General features: G+C 45.8%; 1 protein-coding gene across 2 annotated transcripts in view; it reads left to right on the top strand.

The window, feature by feature from the left end:
* Positions 1 to 260: 260 nt before the first annotated feature.
* Positions 261 to 19,215, top strand: part of PRKCE (protein kinase C epsilon) — a 497,287-nt gene continuing 478,332 nt past the window's right edge. Inside the window, exon 1 of one of the 2 annotated variants that reach the window (XM_019469523.2) lies at positions 261 to 1,605. In XM_019469523.2, the coding sequence (XP_019325068.1) occupies positions 1,258 to 1,605 (348 nt within the window). In that variant the 5' untranslated portion in view covers positions 261 to 1,257. The remainder of the gene's footprint in view (positions 1,606 to 19,215) is intronic. The other variant, XM_019469455.2, reaches the window with a different exon arrangement.

Genomic DNA, 19,215 nt, shown 5'->3' on the forward strand with positions numbered 1-19,215 from the left:
GGTCCCGCGCGGGTCCCCTGCTCGGCTCCCCCGCCCGCCGCCGCGACCCGGCAGGCTCGCCCTCTCTGCGTCGTTCCTCTCTTCAGCTCACTTTTCCCGTATTGCTCCCCCAACAGGCAAAACTTTCTATTTCCCCAAACACAGGAGCGCGCGCGCGCGTGCACACACATACACACACACACACACACATACACACACACACACACACACACACACACACACACACACACACACACACACACACACACACTGACGTCTTTTGCGCATTTCCTGCATTAGAGGGAGGGAGACTCGCTCGCACACCGACGGAGGGAGAAGAGACCGAGGGGGAGAGCGGGCGGGCGGGCGGCGAGCGAGCGGCAGCCGAGAGCGGGGACGCGGGGAGCGCGGCCGGCGGGCGCCGGCGCCCGGGAGGTGGGGCCGCGCCGAGTCGCAGTCCCGGCCCCGCCGCCGCCGCGCTGCGCACCGCCCGGTGCCGGCCTGCGCCCCGAGCCCGAGCGGCGGCCACCCCGACTCCCCGGCCCGCGCGGATGTGAGATTCCGGGCTCCTGGCGCCTCCCGACCGCCGACTGCCGCGCCGCGCGGCTTCGCCCAAGAGGAGGCGGCCAGGCGGGCTGTGCGGCTTGTGGATTTTTAAAAATTTGGCTCCGAGGAGGACCATTTCCTCTCGACATGCATCCCTCCGGATAGACTGAACATCCCTCGATCCATCCCCCGCCCCGCGCGGTCAGAGGCAGGCGCTGGGTGTGCGAAGAGGATCCGGGTTGAAATCTGCGCCCCCGGTTCTTGTCCCCGCCCCGTCCCACCTCCCCCTCCCCCTCCCGGAGTCGAAATTTCCCGGGGATTATGTTTCGGAAAGGTAGGTAAGCGCCGGGCGCGGCGCCCGCGTCCCCGCAGCCCGGACCCGGAGAGCCAGCGAGGCGGCGACACAGCCCCCGCGGCTTGCAGCGAAGCCGACAGCTCGTCTCCTCTTCTGGGGGTGCTGCTGGTGGTAGGGGGGGAGAGACTTGCTCCAAACGCGAACGTCCCCCAGCTCTCCCCCCCTCCCTGTTTTCCGTTAGGAGCCCAGCGAGGAAATACATGCACTCGCCGAGAATCGCCCGCGCTAGGGCGCAACGCTACAAGGTGTAGGGAGAGTGTGGGGTGGGGTGAGAGGGGACCCAGGAGTCCCCGTGGCTCAGAGCGCCGGGGCGTCGGTTCTTCATTCCTGCCCTCGGGGCGGACGGAGTGACCCGGCCCCCACTCCCCGCCCCGACCATGGTAGTGTTCAATGGCCTTCTTAAGATCAAAATCTGCGAGGCAGTGAGCTTGAAGCCCACAGCCTGGTCGCTGCGCCATGCGGTGGGACCCCGGCCACAGACTTTCCTTCTTGACCCCTACATCGCCCTCAACGTGGACGACTCGCGCATCGGCCAAACGGCCACCAAGCAGAAGACCAATAGCCCGGCCTGGCACGACGAGTTCGTCACCGATGTGTGCAATGGGCGCAAGATCGAGCTGGCCGTCTTCCACGATGCCCCCATCGGCTACGACGACTTCGTGGCCAACTGCACCATCCAATTTGAGGAGCTGCTGCAGAACGGGAGCCGGCACTTCGAGGACTGGGTGAGTGGGGCGCCTCCGGATCCAGGAGCCCAGCTGTGGGGTCCCGGGGAAGCACTCGCGGCCTTGGCGTTGGTCATGGGGCGCTGAGACTTATTGCCATCTGGGGTGTGTGTGTATGTGTCTCAGTTGCCTTGGGGAAGCATACTTCATTTCGTAGGTGGGGAGAAGTAGGTGCTGGGGCAAGGAAGAGAAGACTTGGCAAGAGGGTCAGGCCCTCTGTCCCCTCCAGACAACGGGTGCTACAGGGCGCTCGCAAGCTGGGGGAGCCCCCAGCCGCTGGTGCTGAAGGTTGGCAGAGAACCCGGCGCCTTCCGCAGGCGCGTGGTGGGCTGGCTGTGTGTGATTGTGTGTGGGTGGGTTCCTCCGTCCCTGGAGAGGCACGTGGAGCCTTAGACTGAAGGCTTCTCGCACGTCCTGGCTTTGTCCTGTGTAGCCCAGTGAGGAGCTGCTTTATTTTTCCCTCCGGGAGGAAGCTAGCTTGTTTCTGTTCTGTTGCATGGTGGTTAGCTCATCTTCTGACATACAGGGAGAAAAATGTGTTCTCCTCTAGGATGTCTCCTCCAGGGTCCCAGCAACGTAAGACCAGCTTGTTTTGCCCGGTGCATCGCCCATTCATCCAGAATGAGTGTTGTACTTTTAAAATGATTCTGCTTGTGAGAAATTGGAAGTCAGTGCTTTGAATCCCACTTAAAGTTATATTATTTCCCTGTTTTGATTTTTCAAGGTAACTGTGCAGTGTGATACTGTTTCTAAGTCTGACATTGAGTTGATTGATTACATTGTCAGAATATTAGGGACTTGGAAATAGGCCTCCCCTGTCCAGGTACTATAAGCCAAATGCATTCAACCGTGGCCCCCACAGAAGCAGGGAAACAAACCTTGCCTTTGCCCTTTTTGGAAGGAAGGTATTAAATTAGGAAATGGATTTTGGTGTTTTCCGATATGCTACATGTTTCCACCGAGAGCAGGTGTGGCTCTGGGTGCATATGTTTTCAGGGTTCTTTGGTCTATACCAAAAGAAATATCTGGATCCTCATGGAGAAATATAGAGGAATCCCCTTCTAATTATCAAAAGCAGACCACTTGGTGATTTTCCTAGGGTCAGAGGTTGCATACGGACCACCTTGGAGTATCACCTTACATATTTTTAAAAAGGAGATGGAGTTTTTAGAGGAAAATAGGAAAAAAGCCTCTTCTCTTTATGCTCACGCTGTGATGTAGTCTGCCCGAAACCATGGTTACGGGGCTTACAGGGAAGCTCCAACAAACCATACCAAGTACCACCCTGGGAGATTTGCGGCTTACACTTTGGGAAGCAGGCAGACCTTTGTGGAGTCCCAAAGAACACATTGCCATCCCATTCTGTGCCGTTTCAGCAATGCCCCTTCCTTCTGCCTGCCTCCCACCATCAGACTTCCCACCCACTCCCCATTTCCTTTCCACACGTGGGCTCTTTGACTCAGGAAAGTAGTGCACGTCTGAGGGGGAGCTGCAGGGATAGCTAATTTCAGGACCAGACCTTCACACTAAGAACTTGTGGTTTTGAATTTGTTGTCTTAGAACAGGAAGAGGATGGGAAAAACGTGAGTATGGCAGTGAAGCCATCCATAGGGTCTTTGCTGTCTATGCCGATGAGGGAGGTGGAGAGTGAGGCAGAGAGCAGGTGGGATGAACAGTGGGGCTGCTTTAGCCACAGAACACATCTCATTGGAGGGAGAGGTGCCCGAGTGTCTCTGGTGATGCTTTGCCGGAGCCTGCCCCAGCCCTAGGTTCATCAGGGCACCGTCCCCACGTTGGAGCATTTGCCGTGAAGCATCCAGTGAGCACTAGCCTTGTATGGTTATTATTCTCTAAGGTTCGCAAATTCATGTTGGACTTGGCCCTGGACCAGATCAGCTAGTGCAGATGCAGGTTTTAGAGACAAGGACATTGAGTCTCAGAGAAGCCCAGTGCGTACCCAAGGTCACATGACAAGCACAGGGCCCCCTACATCTATTGCCCATGGCTTGTCTGGGAGAGAACTGAGCCCCCTGGTCCTTGCAGTGTATTCTCCCTGCAGATTCTTGTGCCGTGTCCCTGATGTTTTCATGGTACACAATAATTTAAAGTGCTTTCAAAATCGTATCTCTTTTGTCTCGTAGCAAATATGAATTAGGTACAACAGGTATTGGACAAATAAAAAAAGCAAACAAAAAAACACCAAAACTTGAGTTACAAAAAGGTCAGAAGGAGGCATGAATTGGGCATGAGGTGGTGGGTAGCATTTAAAGAGGTATTCACAATAGGAGACATCATTCCATGGGCACAGACACTGCTGGAATAAAGGTTGAGAACACCTGTGGTCAAGGTTGGGGAACAGACAGGCATGGCCCAAACTGAGGGTGCCTGTCAGCAAGGGTCAGGCAGGATAAAATTTCCCCCATTTAAGACTTTTCTCTTCATACCACCTGTGCTATTATTTATTTAAAACCTTTAAACACTGATTCCCTTATTTCTCACTTTAGCCCCAGTATCACAGGTTGGAATATTGCGGTTGCAATTTTTCTTCGTTCACATGAACATAAACACATGGCTTCTAAAATAAAAAGGAAGGAAGTTCATGTCAGGTACCTCTTCACATCGTTAGCTATACGGGGAGCCACAATTTGGATACACTGGAGTAGGAGAAAGTTTAGAAAACTGAGGTGGATTCTAGAATGTTTGAAAGCCAGGCTGAGATAATTATTCTCCAGATAATGAGAGATGCATCAGTTGTGATGACAAAGGGAGTTGTTTTAGAGAAAGCTCATTACAGAGAGATGGGACGATCTCACTTGTACTGAAAGCAGAAACCCATTAAACACTGTTGCTGTCGCTTGTTTTCCAGGAACGAGATATTAATGCTTCTGTGACTTGAGTGTGCATTAGAATCACTAGGGGAGGGTGTTAAAAATATAGGTCTGCCTATATCTGTACCTTCAGAGCTTTTCATGCGGTAGTTTAGGACAAGTGCTGGGAATCCTTATTTGTAACCAGTGGTCCAAGAGAATTTGACCAAAGCATGCTTTGAGAAACATTGGGGGAGAATAAAACAGCAGGGGAGGGAGGGTTCCGGATAATTCTTGCATCGAGACTTTGTACACAGAAATGTCCTGAAATTTTATAGTAGACCTTTGTGATTCCTCAAGCAAGATTTATAAGCATAGTTGTGGAAACAAGAAGGATGGGGATTCCTTAGAAGCAGGGGCCCGGCGAATGCTGGATGGAGCTGCTTTGCATTGAGGACAGATGGTGGGAGCATGGTGGATGGCAGAGGGTAGAAGGAGCGAGCACATGACAGCTGACTGCTCCTGTTCGCAGTCTGGAGTTTGCTCTGCGGTCACCTCACTTAGTGTGTACTCTGAGCTCGGCCCTTCCCTGTTCCACCACCCCTGCCTCTGAAGACATCTTTGGTTTGTGTCACTCCCTGCCTTCCTCCCCGGTGTAGAAGAGGCACTCCTAATGCAGTGATAATGACAGTCATTTTCTGAGAGGTGGTACAGCCCAGTGCTTAAGGGCAGAGCTCTGGAGGGAAGCTGCTTGGGTTCGAATCCTGCCTCTACCACCAATAGCTTTTGTGACCTTTAGTGAGATATTTAACCTGTGTTCCTGTTTCTTCCTCTGTAAAAAGTGGATGACGGTAAAAGTCTCTACTTCTAACAAAATGCATTTGTTGAAGGGATGAAAGGAGTTAATACATGGAAAGTGATAGACCGAGGCCTGCCCTCAGCAAGAGCTCATGACGTTTAGCGACTACAGTTAGTATTATGTCCCCTAAGCCTACCATGGGATTGGTCCCAGAAAGGGTTCTTTATAGAGTTGATTATTATACAGGACCTAAATAAGCCGGGTTTTCATCTCCAAAATGTTTCTTTTCAGTTGGATAGCCTCGTCTGGCAAGGAATGGGACACTAGTGTTTCTGTTTCATATTTCCCAAATAGCTCATTAACAAGGTTTCTCAAAATTATTCCACCCTGCTGACCCTGTGAGATAGGCCAACACTCTTTCTGAAGGGGTCAGGCTCAGGAACTGTTACTTTGTGTTGACCCCAGAATCCCATGGGGAGACTGTTACAACAGCAGAGGCCCAGGCCAACCCCCTGTTAGTTCAGATGCTGATGCTCTGGGCAGAGCCTGAGGACTGGCTTGGTGGTTAAACTGGCCCTGTTCTGTCGCACAGGGAGGGTGGCTTGAGTACCCCTCGATATACACTGCCTGAAGGCATCTCTCTACCTTCAGGACTTTTGTGGGGAAATCTTAGAAGATCCCTGAAAGCTATTATTATCATTTAGATAGAGTGAGGTGGGAAGGGTCTAGAAAGGGGTGTGGAAGGACTGGGCGTGGTCAAAGCCCCTTTCCACCTATGCAACATACACCTTGAATTTGTCCACCAACAGCTCAGGTTCCAGGATTTCTCCATACTCGACTCCCTACTGACTCCTATAATACTTAACATCTCATTAAATATTGCTCCCTATGGTTATTTAACCACTGCCCTAAGGGTTAGTTCTTGCCCCAGTGCTATCGCAAAAAGCCACTTGGCATGGGGACCCTGCAGTTAAAGGGTCTTCTGGGCAGTCAGACCTTGTCTGTCAGCCCTATTTCTCCTCTGTATTGTCTTTGACCAGCAGCTGAGTTAGTGAATATTTGAGACCCCCAGTTCCCTAACTCTTCAGTGGGCCCCTCTCCCTTGGATCTGTAGATTCTACCTACAGGATACATCTACCATTCTTTTTTTTTTTTTAATGTTTATTTATTTTTAGAGAGAGAGAGAGAGAGAGAGAGTGTGTGTTTGTGCGCGCGCTCGGGGGCGGGGGGGGGGGGGCGGTAGACGCAGAGAGAGAGAGAAAGGGAGACACAGAATCTGAAGCAGGCTCCAGGCTCTGAGTTGTCAGCACAGAGCCCGACGAGGGGCTCGAACCCACGAACCATGAGATCATGACCTGACCTGACACTTAACCAACTGAGCCACTCAGGTGCCCCAGGTTGCATCTGTCATTCTTGAGGCATGTGACTTAGGCTCTTTATGTCTGTTTCTTCATCTGTAAAATGGGACTATAATAGTTCTCATAAAGTTTGACAACCTCTTGGGGGTTTTTATGAGAAATAAGAGAATCTATGTAAAGTTCTTAGCAAAGGGCCAGGCTACAGTACATTCTAACAATTTTATTAATAGTTGAAGAGTTATATGTGTATATTCATAGTTTTAGAATCTTAAATCAGAACATATGGTCCAGTGATATTTCTCTCTTTGATTTGTGAATGTATTTATATGAAAAGTCTCACATAGTCTAAAAATAAAGTTAATTTAATTACGCTTAACAATTGCCTTTTTGAAAATATTAGAATCACTTGAAATGAGATTGTTTTGAAAAGTCTAGGAATTGTGTGGCCACTGTAGTCAAAGGTTAATTATTTATTGAAGCATCTGACCAATTGAAAATAAGGATATTTGGGAGCTGCTGTTTTGGTTTTACTGTATCAATTTCATCTAGTTTCATGGATTTACATACATTCTCAATGCTGTTGACTCCAAATTCCTAATTCCAGCCTATGTAACTATAGCTTCAGAACTCATATATGTGATTGCCTTCTGGTCATTATCATTTGATTGTGCAAGGGCATCTCAAACTCTATTATGTCAAAAACTGTGTATCTGATTCCCCCCTCCCCAATCTAAGCCTCTTACAGGCTTCCCCATCTCAAGAAATGGCAACTGCATCCTTTCAGTTGCCTGGGCCAGAATCCGTTGGAAGCCGTTCTTGATGCCTGGCATTCTGATGCCCCCATATCCAGGCGCACAGCAGCATTTGTTTTCTCTGCCTTCAAAATATATCCCAAATATGGTTATCTTTGTTTACCTCTGCTGACATCACTCTGGCCCTAGACCTTATCATCTCATACCTGGATTATTTCTACAGCATCCTAACTGTTTCCCCTCTGACACAACTTCACCAGCTCATGCCGCTCAGTTCACAGACCTCTTGGTAGAAACCCACGTCCTTATAACCTACAAGGCCAACACGGTCAGCCTCCCGTTATGACCTCTCTGACCCTATATTGCTTGCTACTTTTTTCCATCATTCCTTTCCCAGCCATGTTGACCCACTCGACCCCGTTAAACATATTCACCATGTTCCTACCTCAGTCTTTGCACTGGCTGTTCCATCTTTCTGGAATGTTCCTTTCCCAGGTATCCTCATGGATCAAGCCTTTACTCAAATATCACATTCTCAGTAAGGCCTTTTCTGGTAACCCTATTTAAAATTTCACCCTTCTCCTTGATGTTTTACATACTCCTTTCTTGCTTTAGTTTTACTCTTTGGGTCTTATCTCTATCTTATATGTTTTTCTTAATTGTCTGTCTCTAACACCAGAACAGAAGTTCTATAAATGCACTGGTGTTTGTTCACTGCTCTACCCTTGGTATCCCAGACAGTTCCTGGTCCCCTGTTGAATGAGTGAATGAATTTAATTGAACAAGTGTGTATTCCCTTAGCAAGTCAGGGACTTGGTAAGACAAAAGTTGTCTATGATATCAAGGAGGGTGAAATCTAGCTGGGAAGACCAGTGTGGTAAACGGTTGAAGGAATTCCTTTAAACAGTCTTTGTGTACATTTGAAAGAAGTGAGGAGAAGACAGAAGGAAAGGATATCTCATAAAAAATCTGTGGGATCCTTGAAGCTGTTCTTATGGAAGAAAGCCATATTATTTCCACACAAGTGGAAAGTGGAGGGACAGAGGGAGGGGGAAGGGAGAGAATCTCAAGCAGGCAGCAGGCTCAGTGCAGAGCCTGGTGTGGGTCTCCGTCCCATGATCATGAGATCATGGCCTGAGCCAAAATCAAGAGTCGGAGGCTCACCTGACTGAGCCACCCAGGGACCCCTTTGAGAGGAGTTATAAACACTCTGGGTGTCAGGGCCTGTGCAAGGTGCTGTGGGAAGGGGAGAAGAAAAAGGCCCACTTGTCCTCCCTTTGAGGAGTTTAAAATCAAGTTTAAATTCTCCTAAGGGCCTTAGATACAAAACCTTTTGTAATTGACAACAACAAGAAATGAAATTTTAAATTCCAGTGCCTGAACTCCAGTGCCGGAACTCATTGAAGCATATGCAGACAAAGCTTCCAGGATTTCACTTAGACTAAAAGAACTCCAGAGCAGGCCTGCAGTATTTTACATAAATAAAAGCTACACTTGGCAAAACATTATATTTCTCTCCAAGTTCCTCTGGGTATATATGGTCTGGTTAAGTAATTACAATCTATTATAATGCTAATCAGCAGGGCTGCACCTGTTTGAAATCCAGTTCTCTGGCAGAAACCATGTGAAGTGGCCAAAAGTCTGTACTGTGCTGGGATTGCAGAGGGGACAGGAACGTACTGTTGTCACTGCAGCTTACTGGCCACTAAACAGAATGGAGACTCCAGAGGGAATATGATTGAGCCCCATGATATCATGCCTGGGAGGAAGGGGGAAAGCACAATCTGTTAACGAATCCAAGCACAGAAATGAGAACCTCTCCTGCCCCACCCCTCCCGGTCCCCTCTACTTCACCTTGAAGTCTCAGAGAGGTAGTTTTTTAAGGCAGTGAAAAAGTCACCTTTATTTGCCAGCAAGGCATAAACTCGTTGAGCTAATGACTCCAAGGGGTAGATCAGATTAAAGATACAATCAGGTTCAAGAAGGGTTTAGGAAAATCATGGTGGGCGGATCAGTAATTAATTATCGAGGAAAAACATAGACTTTGATTTTGCTTATGTCCTTCTTGAGTCGATTTTTTTTTTTCAGACTGTAGTATCTCTTGATGCCAGTAGTCTTACCCTAGCCAAATACAAGCATCTTGTGAGTAGAAGTGTCTTCCTCCCAGTGGTTCACCAAGCAGAGTATGAGCCACTCAGGGAGTACAGGTAGCCAGTCACTCATCCGGCAGCACTCTTTCATCAGACTAACTTAGATTCTGCTCTTCTTAGAAGTTCACCATCCAGTACAGTGCTGGAAAGAAAGATGGCAGAACTCACAAAAGATTCTAACCAGTGGACAAAGTGGTATGCTCATTCATTGCTCTAGCCATCCTTTCATCCATTTAGCAAATATTTACTGAATACTTTATATGCCAGGTGCCATGCCAGGAGCTGTTCTCATGGAGCATGTAGTCTGGTAGGAGACACAATATTAATCTATGAGTAACACAGATCTTTTGGTGAATAAAATTGTAATTAAGAAGGAGAGCCCATCCCAGGGTTTTCTGAGCCTGGGGACACCCTAGGCTTCACCTCCTCAGGGCTGGGTTCACTAATACTTCCCCCCAACTCCCTGAGAAATTTATTGACTAGGAGTCAGGCGATTTCTATTGATCAGTGGGGTTTGACCTTAGATTCCACACCTGTGAAGGCAGGCGTTAGTATAGACCTAGATAACCTTGGGTAAGGCTTCTGTTAACAATGATCCGTACTTGGCTCTCTGCATTTTGGGCCTTGACTTTGCTCAGCCTAGCACTTGATGATATTTTATCTTTATTGTTCTCCATGAAGCTAAGTCTTATATCTCTGAAAAACTGCCAGCCTCTGCTTTTTTCCCCTCCTTATCTTTATTACTGTGATCGAAATCACAAAGTCATTTTTGATAGCTTGCTTCTTTACGTACTGTTCAAGGCCCACAAAAATATATTTATTTTTTAAATGGAGCCCTCCGTCTATGTGACTGAGCCACTCCAAAGATATTCCAAAAGCAAACAAGCAAGCAGAATTTCTGGAATGCAGGGCTTATGACTCCATCTCCCTACCTTTTGGAATGGATGATTAAACCATTTTGGGTGGCCGAGAGAATCATCAGTCAGCCATCGAGGATGGGACGTGTAATCGACCAGTGTTTGCCAGGGTATCTTTCAAAGAGTAGGAGCCTTCTAATAATTTCAGATTGCTGTGATCAAAGAGGTTGGGAAATTTTGCAGAGTCAAATGCGCATTAGTATATTTAAGGTGCCAAGATGGCCTGTAGGAAAGGGACTTGTATCCCTCTGTGTGTAGCTACATATATCTCAAACTTATCCATCATAGAATGCCGTATTTGTGAAAAAACTATTAGCATCATAGAACTAGTGGACATACTTTGCAAAACATTATAATTAGATAAAAGAAGAAATGGACCTTCCTCAAGTGGGCCCTTTGGGGATTCGGGATTAACACCCTTTTATGAAACAGTGAAGTTGAAGACCCTGTGGGACATCACAGGAGAGGAGATTAATGTGGGTTCTACTAGTTGGCAAAGGCTTCTTCAGAAGATTTTGAGCCAGGCCTTGTCAAAAATGGAATCTGGGTAGGGAAGGGAGCCCCTCTAAATGGGAGGAAGAGCATACAAAATGTTGGGCAAGCAGTTTTTTAGCATTTTGGGTGATGAGGGCAGTTAGGAAACCAGTGAGGTCAAAGGAGGGATGCAATCCAAAAATAATTGCTTCATTAACAAAGCACACACAAAAACCAAAATGATAAGCTATCCAAAGAAAGGGAACAGTGGACAGAATGGATATTCATGCATTCATCTGTTTATCCAGCTAGCCGGCCAGCCATTCAACAAATAAATAATAAACACTTTTTACGTTCTAGGGATTTTGCTCAGAGCGAGGTGTTGAACAGCATCACTACGATGATATGTTGAACTCTTGATTATCAAGGGAATCTATCCTAAGGGTTAACCCCAATCTCCCACGCTATATTTCCAGCTGATTTTCTTTGTTTATTTCTTAATAGGCCCGATAGAGATGAAGAAGAGCTTTGTAGGATGACATCCTTCATGTCATTGAGTGGTGACTTAATCTAAATTCATGGATCTTGAACAGTCACGTGGGCTTTGGAGTCAGTCCTGGGTCGGATTCTAGTTTTCTCAATTGTGGCTGCATGATATTAGGAAAATTATTTAACCTATCTACCAGTTCCCTCATCTGTAAAATGGGCATCATAGCTACCTTGTAGAGTTATTATAATGACAGATGAAACATGAAAAAGTGCCCAGCTTCCAGCAAGTTCTCAATAAATGGTAATTAATTATTGGTAATTGTCTGCATTTAATACTTTTTATTTGATACAGGTGAAACTGTGCTTTTGTCTGAAGATTTCATTCAGTAATGGCCAAATGAGGAGTTTTGTTCCATTCCCTACTTCCCTCCCTCTCTGAAATAAGTTGGCAACAGGAATTCAGCATTTGCCAGATTCCAGGTGTGCAGAACTAGAACTTGGTGCTTCTTAGGCAGCCCCTGGGGTGGGAGGTTCAGGGAACATGGATTACCTGTTTTGGGGCTGGCTTTGGTCCTGACCTACTTGATGCATTGCGCCCTCTGGAATTTTTTTAAAAATTATAAAAATGTTTATTTTTAAGACAGAGAGACAGAGTGTGAGTGGGGGAGGGGCAGAGAGAGAGGGAGACACAGAATCCGAAGCAGGCAGGGTTCGAACTCACGAACTGTGAGATCACGACCTGAGCCGAAGTCAGATGCTTAACCAACAGAACCACCCAGGCACCCCTGGAATTTTTAAAAAGTAGATTCAGTGTTGCATTTTAACCTGAACATCACCTGCATTAACTCATGAGCCTAATGGGGTGACTGAGGTTTGAGGATTTCTTACCGTCTGTTTGCTGTGGCCCAGGTGTACATCCCATTTCTCTGGGCCAAAGCACCTGACTGCGTTTTCCTACCGTGTGTCTCTTCAGTAAGCCCAGCCTCTAACGGAATGCACACGGGTTGCCGCGTTCTGGCCTGAATGTCGGTAGTGCACAAAGGTACCGCACTGAGAGACCAGGACTTTGCTTTTGGCCAGGACATCAGAATTGCTAAGGTAAACATGAGTTGAAGGGTAGCCAGCCTTTTGAAAAGATTATGGGAGGCTTGTAAGGAATCATAATTCCTTCGTTAATTTTCTGTTAGGACCCTTGGTTTTTAAGCTCAGATTTCATTTTAGATAATTGATACTGAAGTAATGAGACTAAAGGTAGCAGAGAGCTCATGTGACCATGAAGGATCAGTTCTTGCAAACTGTCTTTTCTTCTTGCCTTCAACCACATGAATCCTTTTCTTACTTTAAAACCTTCTTTGGAATTCACCCAAGAGCAGGGATCTGGGTCTTCTGTTTTATAGCTTTGTGACTTTGTGAAAATTCACTTGACCTCCTCAAACTTTTGTTTCCTTGTTTATGAAAAGGGTTAGCAATAGTCACCCTTCTTGGGTTGTAGGGCTGTGGGCAGGATTGAATGAGGGACAGGTAGGTGAAGGTTCTTGGGCCTGTCAGCATTAACTCTGAGTCCTATTGATGAGCAGTGGTATGCTTTTGTAGACCTTCATATATTGAAATTGATTTGAAAAGTTTGTTTTTGGCACCCAGCCTCCTTTATCTGTATCCTTTGCTCTTCCAGGAATCTGTCCTATTTCTGTTAGGTGCCCAGAGCCCAGAGTTGCGAGATGAAATGAAATACATGATGCCCAGTTCGATTTGAACTTCAGATAAACAACAAATACTTTTCTGCTATAAGTATGTCCTAAACATTGCATGGGACATACACTACCAAAGTATCTCTTGTGCAGAATTCAGGTTTAACTGGGCATCCTGCCTTTTTATTTGCTAAAGCTGGACCTGTGTCCCCCGACCCCACTAACAAAACATGCCCAGGAAAAGGATATGTTCATCATCTCTTTGTCCCACTGAAGGCAGAAGAGGGAGATTTGCAGTCACTTTAAAATGGAAGGCTTAATTAGCCCCTTGTTAACACAATTCCAGCATTAGCCAGAAGTAGGGAACATGTTTTTCTGATGAATGACCCCTTTCAAGAACCCCTGGAATCATGGAGGCAGCCTCCTGCCTGAAAGTTTGAAGTTCAGTCCACACCACTGGCCTGTTCTGTGCCTCAGGACCCCATAGCTTCTCACTTTCCTGGTACTGAGGATGAGAGCTCTATTCACAGAAAGTGCAAGTCACTGGCCATGACCACCTAGCTGTTTTAAAAATATTTTTTTCATTTTAGAAAAGAATAGCTCACTTAAGTTTTAGGTGCCTGATTACGAATTCATGATGATAGCTTTAGGGCTCGTTTTCATATCTTTATTAGCCTTGTTCTCCAGAATCCAGGGGATTTATATAAGAGTTGTGCAGTGGCACTAAATACCCTTTTGGGGTGCTCAGAACCAGTTGTCCCCCTACCCCCACTCCTAGTTACTTATAGAATAGAATCTAGCTTCATCGTTCCAGCAGACATTCAGGGTCCTACGTGGCTTGTGTCCATCCCCTCCCCCATTTTCTGCTAAGTGGATCCCGCATCCTGCATGCTGGGAGCCTCCTGCATGGTGGCTTGTTTCTCTCATCCTGTCCAGTATTTCTTGGTACTCTGATCCCCGCATGTCCATATTCCTGGAATACTCCAACCACCTCTCCTAGTCTCCCTCCTCCTTGGGCCTCCTTCCTAGAACTCTCCGGGCTATAGCTCTTTCGGCCCTTGGAATCCTGGTAGCTTTTACTGTTCGCACTCTCTACTTAAAATTATTGATGTCTAGTGTTCATGTTGGGATATTCTCTATCTGTTCTCTTATAGAGGTAGAAAAGATCCCAGAGAGTAAACACTTGGGCCAGTTTGTGCTAACACTTGACATATTGCCTTGTACATGATAGATGTTCGATTGTTTAAGTAAATTTTAACATTAAATTATAATAGTATTTAACTAAACAGTAGGTGTTCTATAGACATTTGTTCTGGAGTGTTCTCCTTCCTTCCATGACAGAGAGTGTGGTAATATTTAAAAATCATACACACACACACACGCACACACATATCTGTATGTTATTTTTAAAAAGGAAAAGGCAAGGGAGGGTGCTGACATAATAGGGAGAATTTTTATCTTTTACCTTCATTTCAACATTATTTAAAAAAATCAATAAACTTTGCTTTTCTTTTTTTTTTTTTTTTTTTCAACGTTTTTTATTTATTTTTGGGACAGAGAGAGACAGAGCATGAACGGGGGAGGGGCAGAGAGAGAGGGAGACACAGAATCGGAAACAGGCTCCAGGCTCCGAGCCATCAGCCCAGAGCCTGACGCGGGGCTCGAACTCACGGACCGCGAGATCGTGACCTGGCTGAAGTCGGACGCTTAACCGACTGCGCCACCCAGGCGCCCCACTTTGCTTTTCTTTAAAAGTTTATTTTTAAGAGAGAGAGAGAGAGCAAGAGAGCGAGCACAAGCAGCAGAGGGGGAGAGAGAGAGAGACAAAGAATCCGAAGCAGGCTCCAGGCTCTGAACTGTCAGTGCAGAGCCTGACACTGGGCTCAAACCCACGAACTGGGAGATTATGACCTGAGATGAAGTTGGATACTTAACCAACTGAGCCAGCCAGGCGCCCCTAGACTTTGCTTTTTTTGGAGCAGTTTTGGGTTTACCAAAAATTTAGCAGAAAGTACAGGCAGTTCCCATATACCGCCTCATTTGCACATATAGTTTCCCCTGTTATTACAGGTGACCCTTGCACAATGAGGGGGTTAGGGACACTGACCCTGTGCAGTTGAAAATCTGAGTATAACCTGACTCCCCCAAAACTTAACTGCTAATAGCCTGTGGTTGATCAGATGCTTTACCAGTAACTTAAACAATAGATTAACACATTATTTGGTATGTTGAATATGTAGATACGATATACTGTATTCTTACAAAGAAAACTAGAGAAAAGAAAATGTTATTAAGAAAATCATAGGGAGGAGAAAATACATTTATAGTACTGTACTGTATTTATTGAAAAAACCTGCCTATTAGTGGACCTGCACAGTTGAAACCCAGGTTGTTAAAGGGTCAACTGTATGTGTATATATTTCACTTGTAAGAAAAGGTGAAAAAGATAGAGTACAGTGACTGCATTTTGAAGCAGGTGGCATCATGGCTAAATGCAAAGGCTTTGCACTAGAGGGACAGGTCCCAATCCTGGTTGTACCACTGAACCAGCTCTGCGTTCCTTTTTTTTTTTTAGTTTAATTTTGAGAGACAGAGAGCGCTCGAGGTGGAAGGCAGTGGGAGGAGAGAGAGAGGGAGACACAGAATCTGAAGCAGGCTCCAGACTCTGAGTTGTCAGCATGGAGCCCAATACAGGGCTTGAACCCATGAGCCGCAATATCATGACCTGAGCCAGAGTCGGTCGCACACGCGCCCCTGTGCATCCTTCTGACAAGTTGTCTAACCTCTCTGAGACTTCATTTCATCATCTATAAAACAAGATCAGTAATATCTCTCTAATCGTGTTATTTGGAATAAACAATGTAACGTGTAGCAAATGCTTAGAAAAGCGCTTATCACATGATAAGCGCACACAAAATGTTAGCTGTTGTTGCTATTATTATTATTATTTTTTTTTAAGTAGGTCTTAATGCCCAGCATGGAGCCCAACGCGAGGCTTGACCATGACCCTGAGATCAAGGCCTGAGCTAAGATCAAGGGTCGAATGTCTCATTGACTGAGCCATCCAGGAACCCTATTATTATTATTATTATCATTATCATTATATTGTAAAAAATAAATTGTAGATTATGTGGTCTAGGATTTATGTTGTGAGAGTGCCTGGTTAGATTCTGTGTGTTGCAGGGTCTCTAGGGATTACGGATTGCTTTCCATCTGAGAGGCATGACTTGGATAGAGGGGTTGTTCTAATTAGAATGAGTTGCATAGGAAATCACTATGGCTTGCTAAGTTTGTATTTGCTGCCTGCTTTCAAGCATTTGTGGGCCAATATACATTCACAAAAGGCTGCCTTCACAATGTGTTTGTTTATTCTTTATTAATTCGGCTCCACAGGAATGAGCGGTGTGACCTCAGGGAAGAAATGTAACTTCTCTGAATGTAGTTCCCGCAACTGTAAAATGCAAATAGTCATATTGGCTCTGCTTACCTCGTTGGGTTGGATACTCATTTTATATACTTCAGCAAAATGAAACATGTGACACACACACAAGTCATAGTTATGAACCACTTTCAGATTTGGGGAGGGGGGATAGCATTTTCATCCGAAGTTTGTGGATGAGAAAATTGAGGACAGTGGTGTCTCCTGGTAGGGACTAGAATAGAGCTTAGCTCTTATCTCCTCAAGTGCCTGATAACACTGAACAGCATTTGGGTTTCTCAGCCTAGCCCTTTTCACGTTGCCGGGGCTCAAGATTTAAAATTGATCTGCGGGCTTTGTTTCTAGGAAACTGGAGTCTTAGGAGCCCATCCCATGTGCAAGAGAACACGTCTCTTTCTCTTTGCTTCCTTACTCCTCCCTGGCTCTTTAAAATTTTTTTTCTTTATCACTGCTTATCATATGACTGTGCACAGACAACCGTGAAGCCAACTATTTTAAGGGGGAAAGGGAGGAAGACAGATAAGACAGTGATTCAGAAACAAGCAGGAAAGTGGAGTCATGTGGTTGTCCCCTTTGTGGGTGGGATGCATAGCAGTTTTGTAGACTCAGAAAGCCTCCTGAGTCCCTGGAGAGTAACTGAGGCCCATCAGGCATGTGTTTGAAAGCCCTTTCCAGTGCTCAGAGAAGATTCAGACCCAGACGGAGCACCCTTCACATGTGGATGCTTTCACCAGGGGTGTGCTGTTTACTGCTCTCCCTCCTGGAGGTTTGAGCCCTGCCCTGTGCATGAGGCAGTGCTAGGAGGAATAGGGGCTCCGAAGGAGACGTCTCCTACCTACACTCAGGAATATAAAAAGGAGAAATGCCTGCTTGAAAAGACTGATCACATCAGTTTTAGAAAGGAAAGTAGATCCTGTCCTAACCTATTGGTGGAATGATAGTGACGCCCACACACAGTAAGGCTGCCTGCCGTGTGCCTTCTCTAATGGGATTTGGATATTAGGCACGTGAGCATCATTTGACACTTTCCAAATTTAAATCAGTGAAGAACTTCTAGAATTTTCATCGGCTTCTTGTGGAGGATCCATTTTTTCATTTTGCGGGGGAGAAAAGAGGATCAGGGCATATCTTGAGTAGTTTTTCAAACTATAGGTTAGGACCCATCATTTGAGGTCATGAAATCCATTAGGTGGGTCTCAAATAGCAATTTTAAATATGGAAGCAGTGTAGAACAATATCAAAATTATCAGAAGGCATTGCATACAATAAGGGTAGATGTTGCTTTATAAAGCTTCTGTTTCAGTTTTACTTATATGAGTATTATTTATATGATCTTAATACTTACTGTGGGTCCCAATAAAAAAAATTTGGGGGGCACCTGGGTGGCTCAGTCAATTAAGCGTCTGACTTCGGCTCATGTCATGATCTCTCGGTTTGTGAGTTCGAGCCCCGCATCAGGCTCTGTGCTGACAGCTCAGGGCCTAGACCCTGCTTCAGATTCTGTCTCTCTCTCTCTCTCTCTCTCTCTCTCTATCTCTCTCTGCCCCTCCCCTGCTCTCGCTCTGTCTCTGTCTCCCTCTCTCTCTCGAGAATAAATAAATAAACTTAAAAAAATAAAAATAAAAAAAATTTTGAGAAATAATGGCCTAGAACACCAATTTTCATTTAACAGAACTTTACTTAGTACTAGTAAGATGTGGAAAACAAAGAAGACAGGGTTCTCTGCTCTCAGTAAGCTTTGAATGTGCTCAGCCAGACAGTTCCATAAAGGCAGATGTGTTAGGATTGTCCAGGGGAGGATCCACAAGGGTTTTGTGCAGGAGGTGGCTTCTGAAGAATGGGTAGGCTAGACTGGTTCTGAAAAACCTGCCCAACGACTCCTCCGTGAGCAAGTCCCGTAACAATGTAGGATGCAGATATGACCTGATGAACTGAAATACTTTATGTTCTCCAGGAGCACGCCCACCCCCCGCCCCGCCATCTCCTGAAATCCCTGCAGATGGCATGCAGAATCACATAGTGGTGCCTCACGGATACATGTTCTCCCTCTTAGTTTGACATCTCAGAAAAGTAAGACCCAGGGAAGTTAAATGATGGATCGACAGCTGGGGCAGATGAATGAGCACCTGCATTTCTTGGTTGTTAGGAAGAGCTATTTACTTATTCTATATTTACTATTTCACTATTTTAGCTATTACTATTTACTGTTTACATGCCTGGATATATAGTCTTGCAAACACACTGAGTCCAAGAGGCCCAGGGCATGGTCCAGAAGGTATTGATATCAATGCCATGATACATTCAATACCATTATGTATTCTTTTTTTCATTTTTATTTTTTTTAGAGAGAGAGCGAGCACGAGTCAGGGAGAGGGGCCAAGGGGGAGAGAATCCTAAGCAGGCTGCACACTCAGCGCAGAGCCCCATGCGGGGCTTGATCCCATGACCGTAGAATCATGATCTGAGCTGAAATCAGGAGTCGGACACTCAACCAAACTGAGCCACCCAGGTGTCCCTACCTTTATGTATTTATACATTTAAGCTCTATTCAAAAGACATTCAAATGAATCAAAATTCCTTCCTACCTTCATCTTTGCTTCCCATTTCTTTACTTTCTCTCTCTTTTCCTCTTAGGGATCATCAAATCATCCCTAAGTGGTGGAAAGGCCTATGGAACATATTCCCTCCAATTGAAAGAATGTGAAAACTGATATCTAGTAACAGGTATTCATTAAAT

Source organism: Panthera pardus, unplaced genomic scaffold (genome assembly GCF_024362965.1).
Source record: "Panthera pardus isolate Hobbes unplaced genomic scaffold, ASM2436296v1 HiC_scaffold_25, whole genome shotgun sequence".
Lineage (NCBI taxonomy): Eukaryota > Metazoa > Chordata > Mammalia > Carnivora > Felidae > Panthera > Panthera pardus.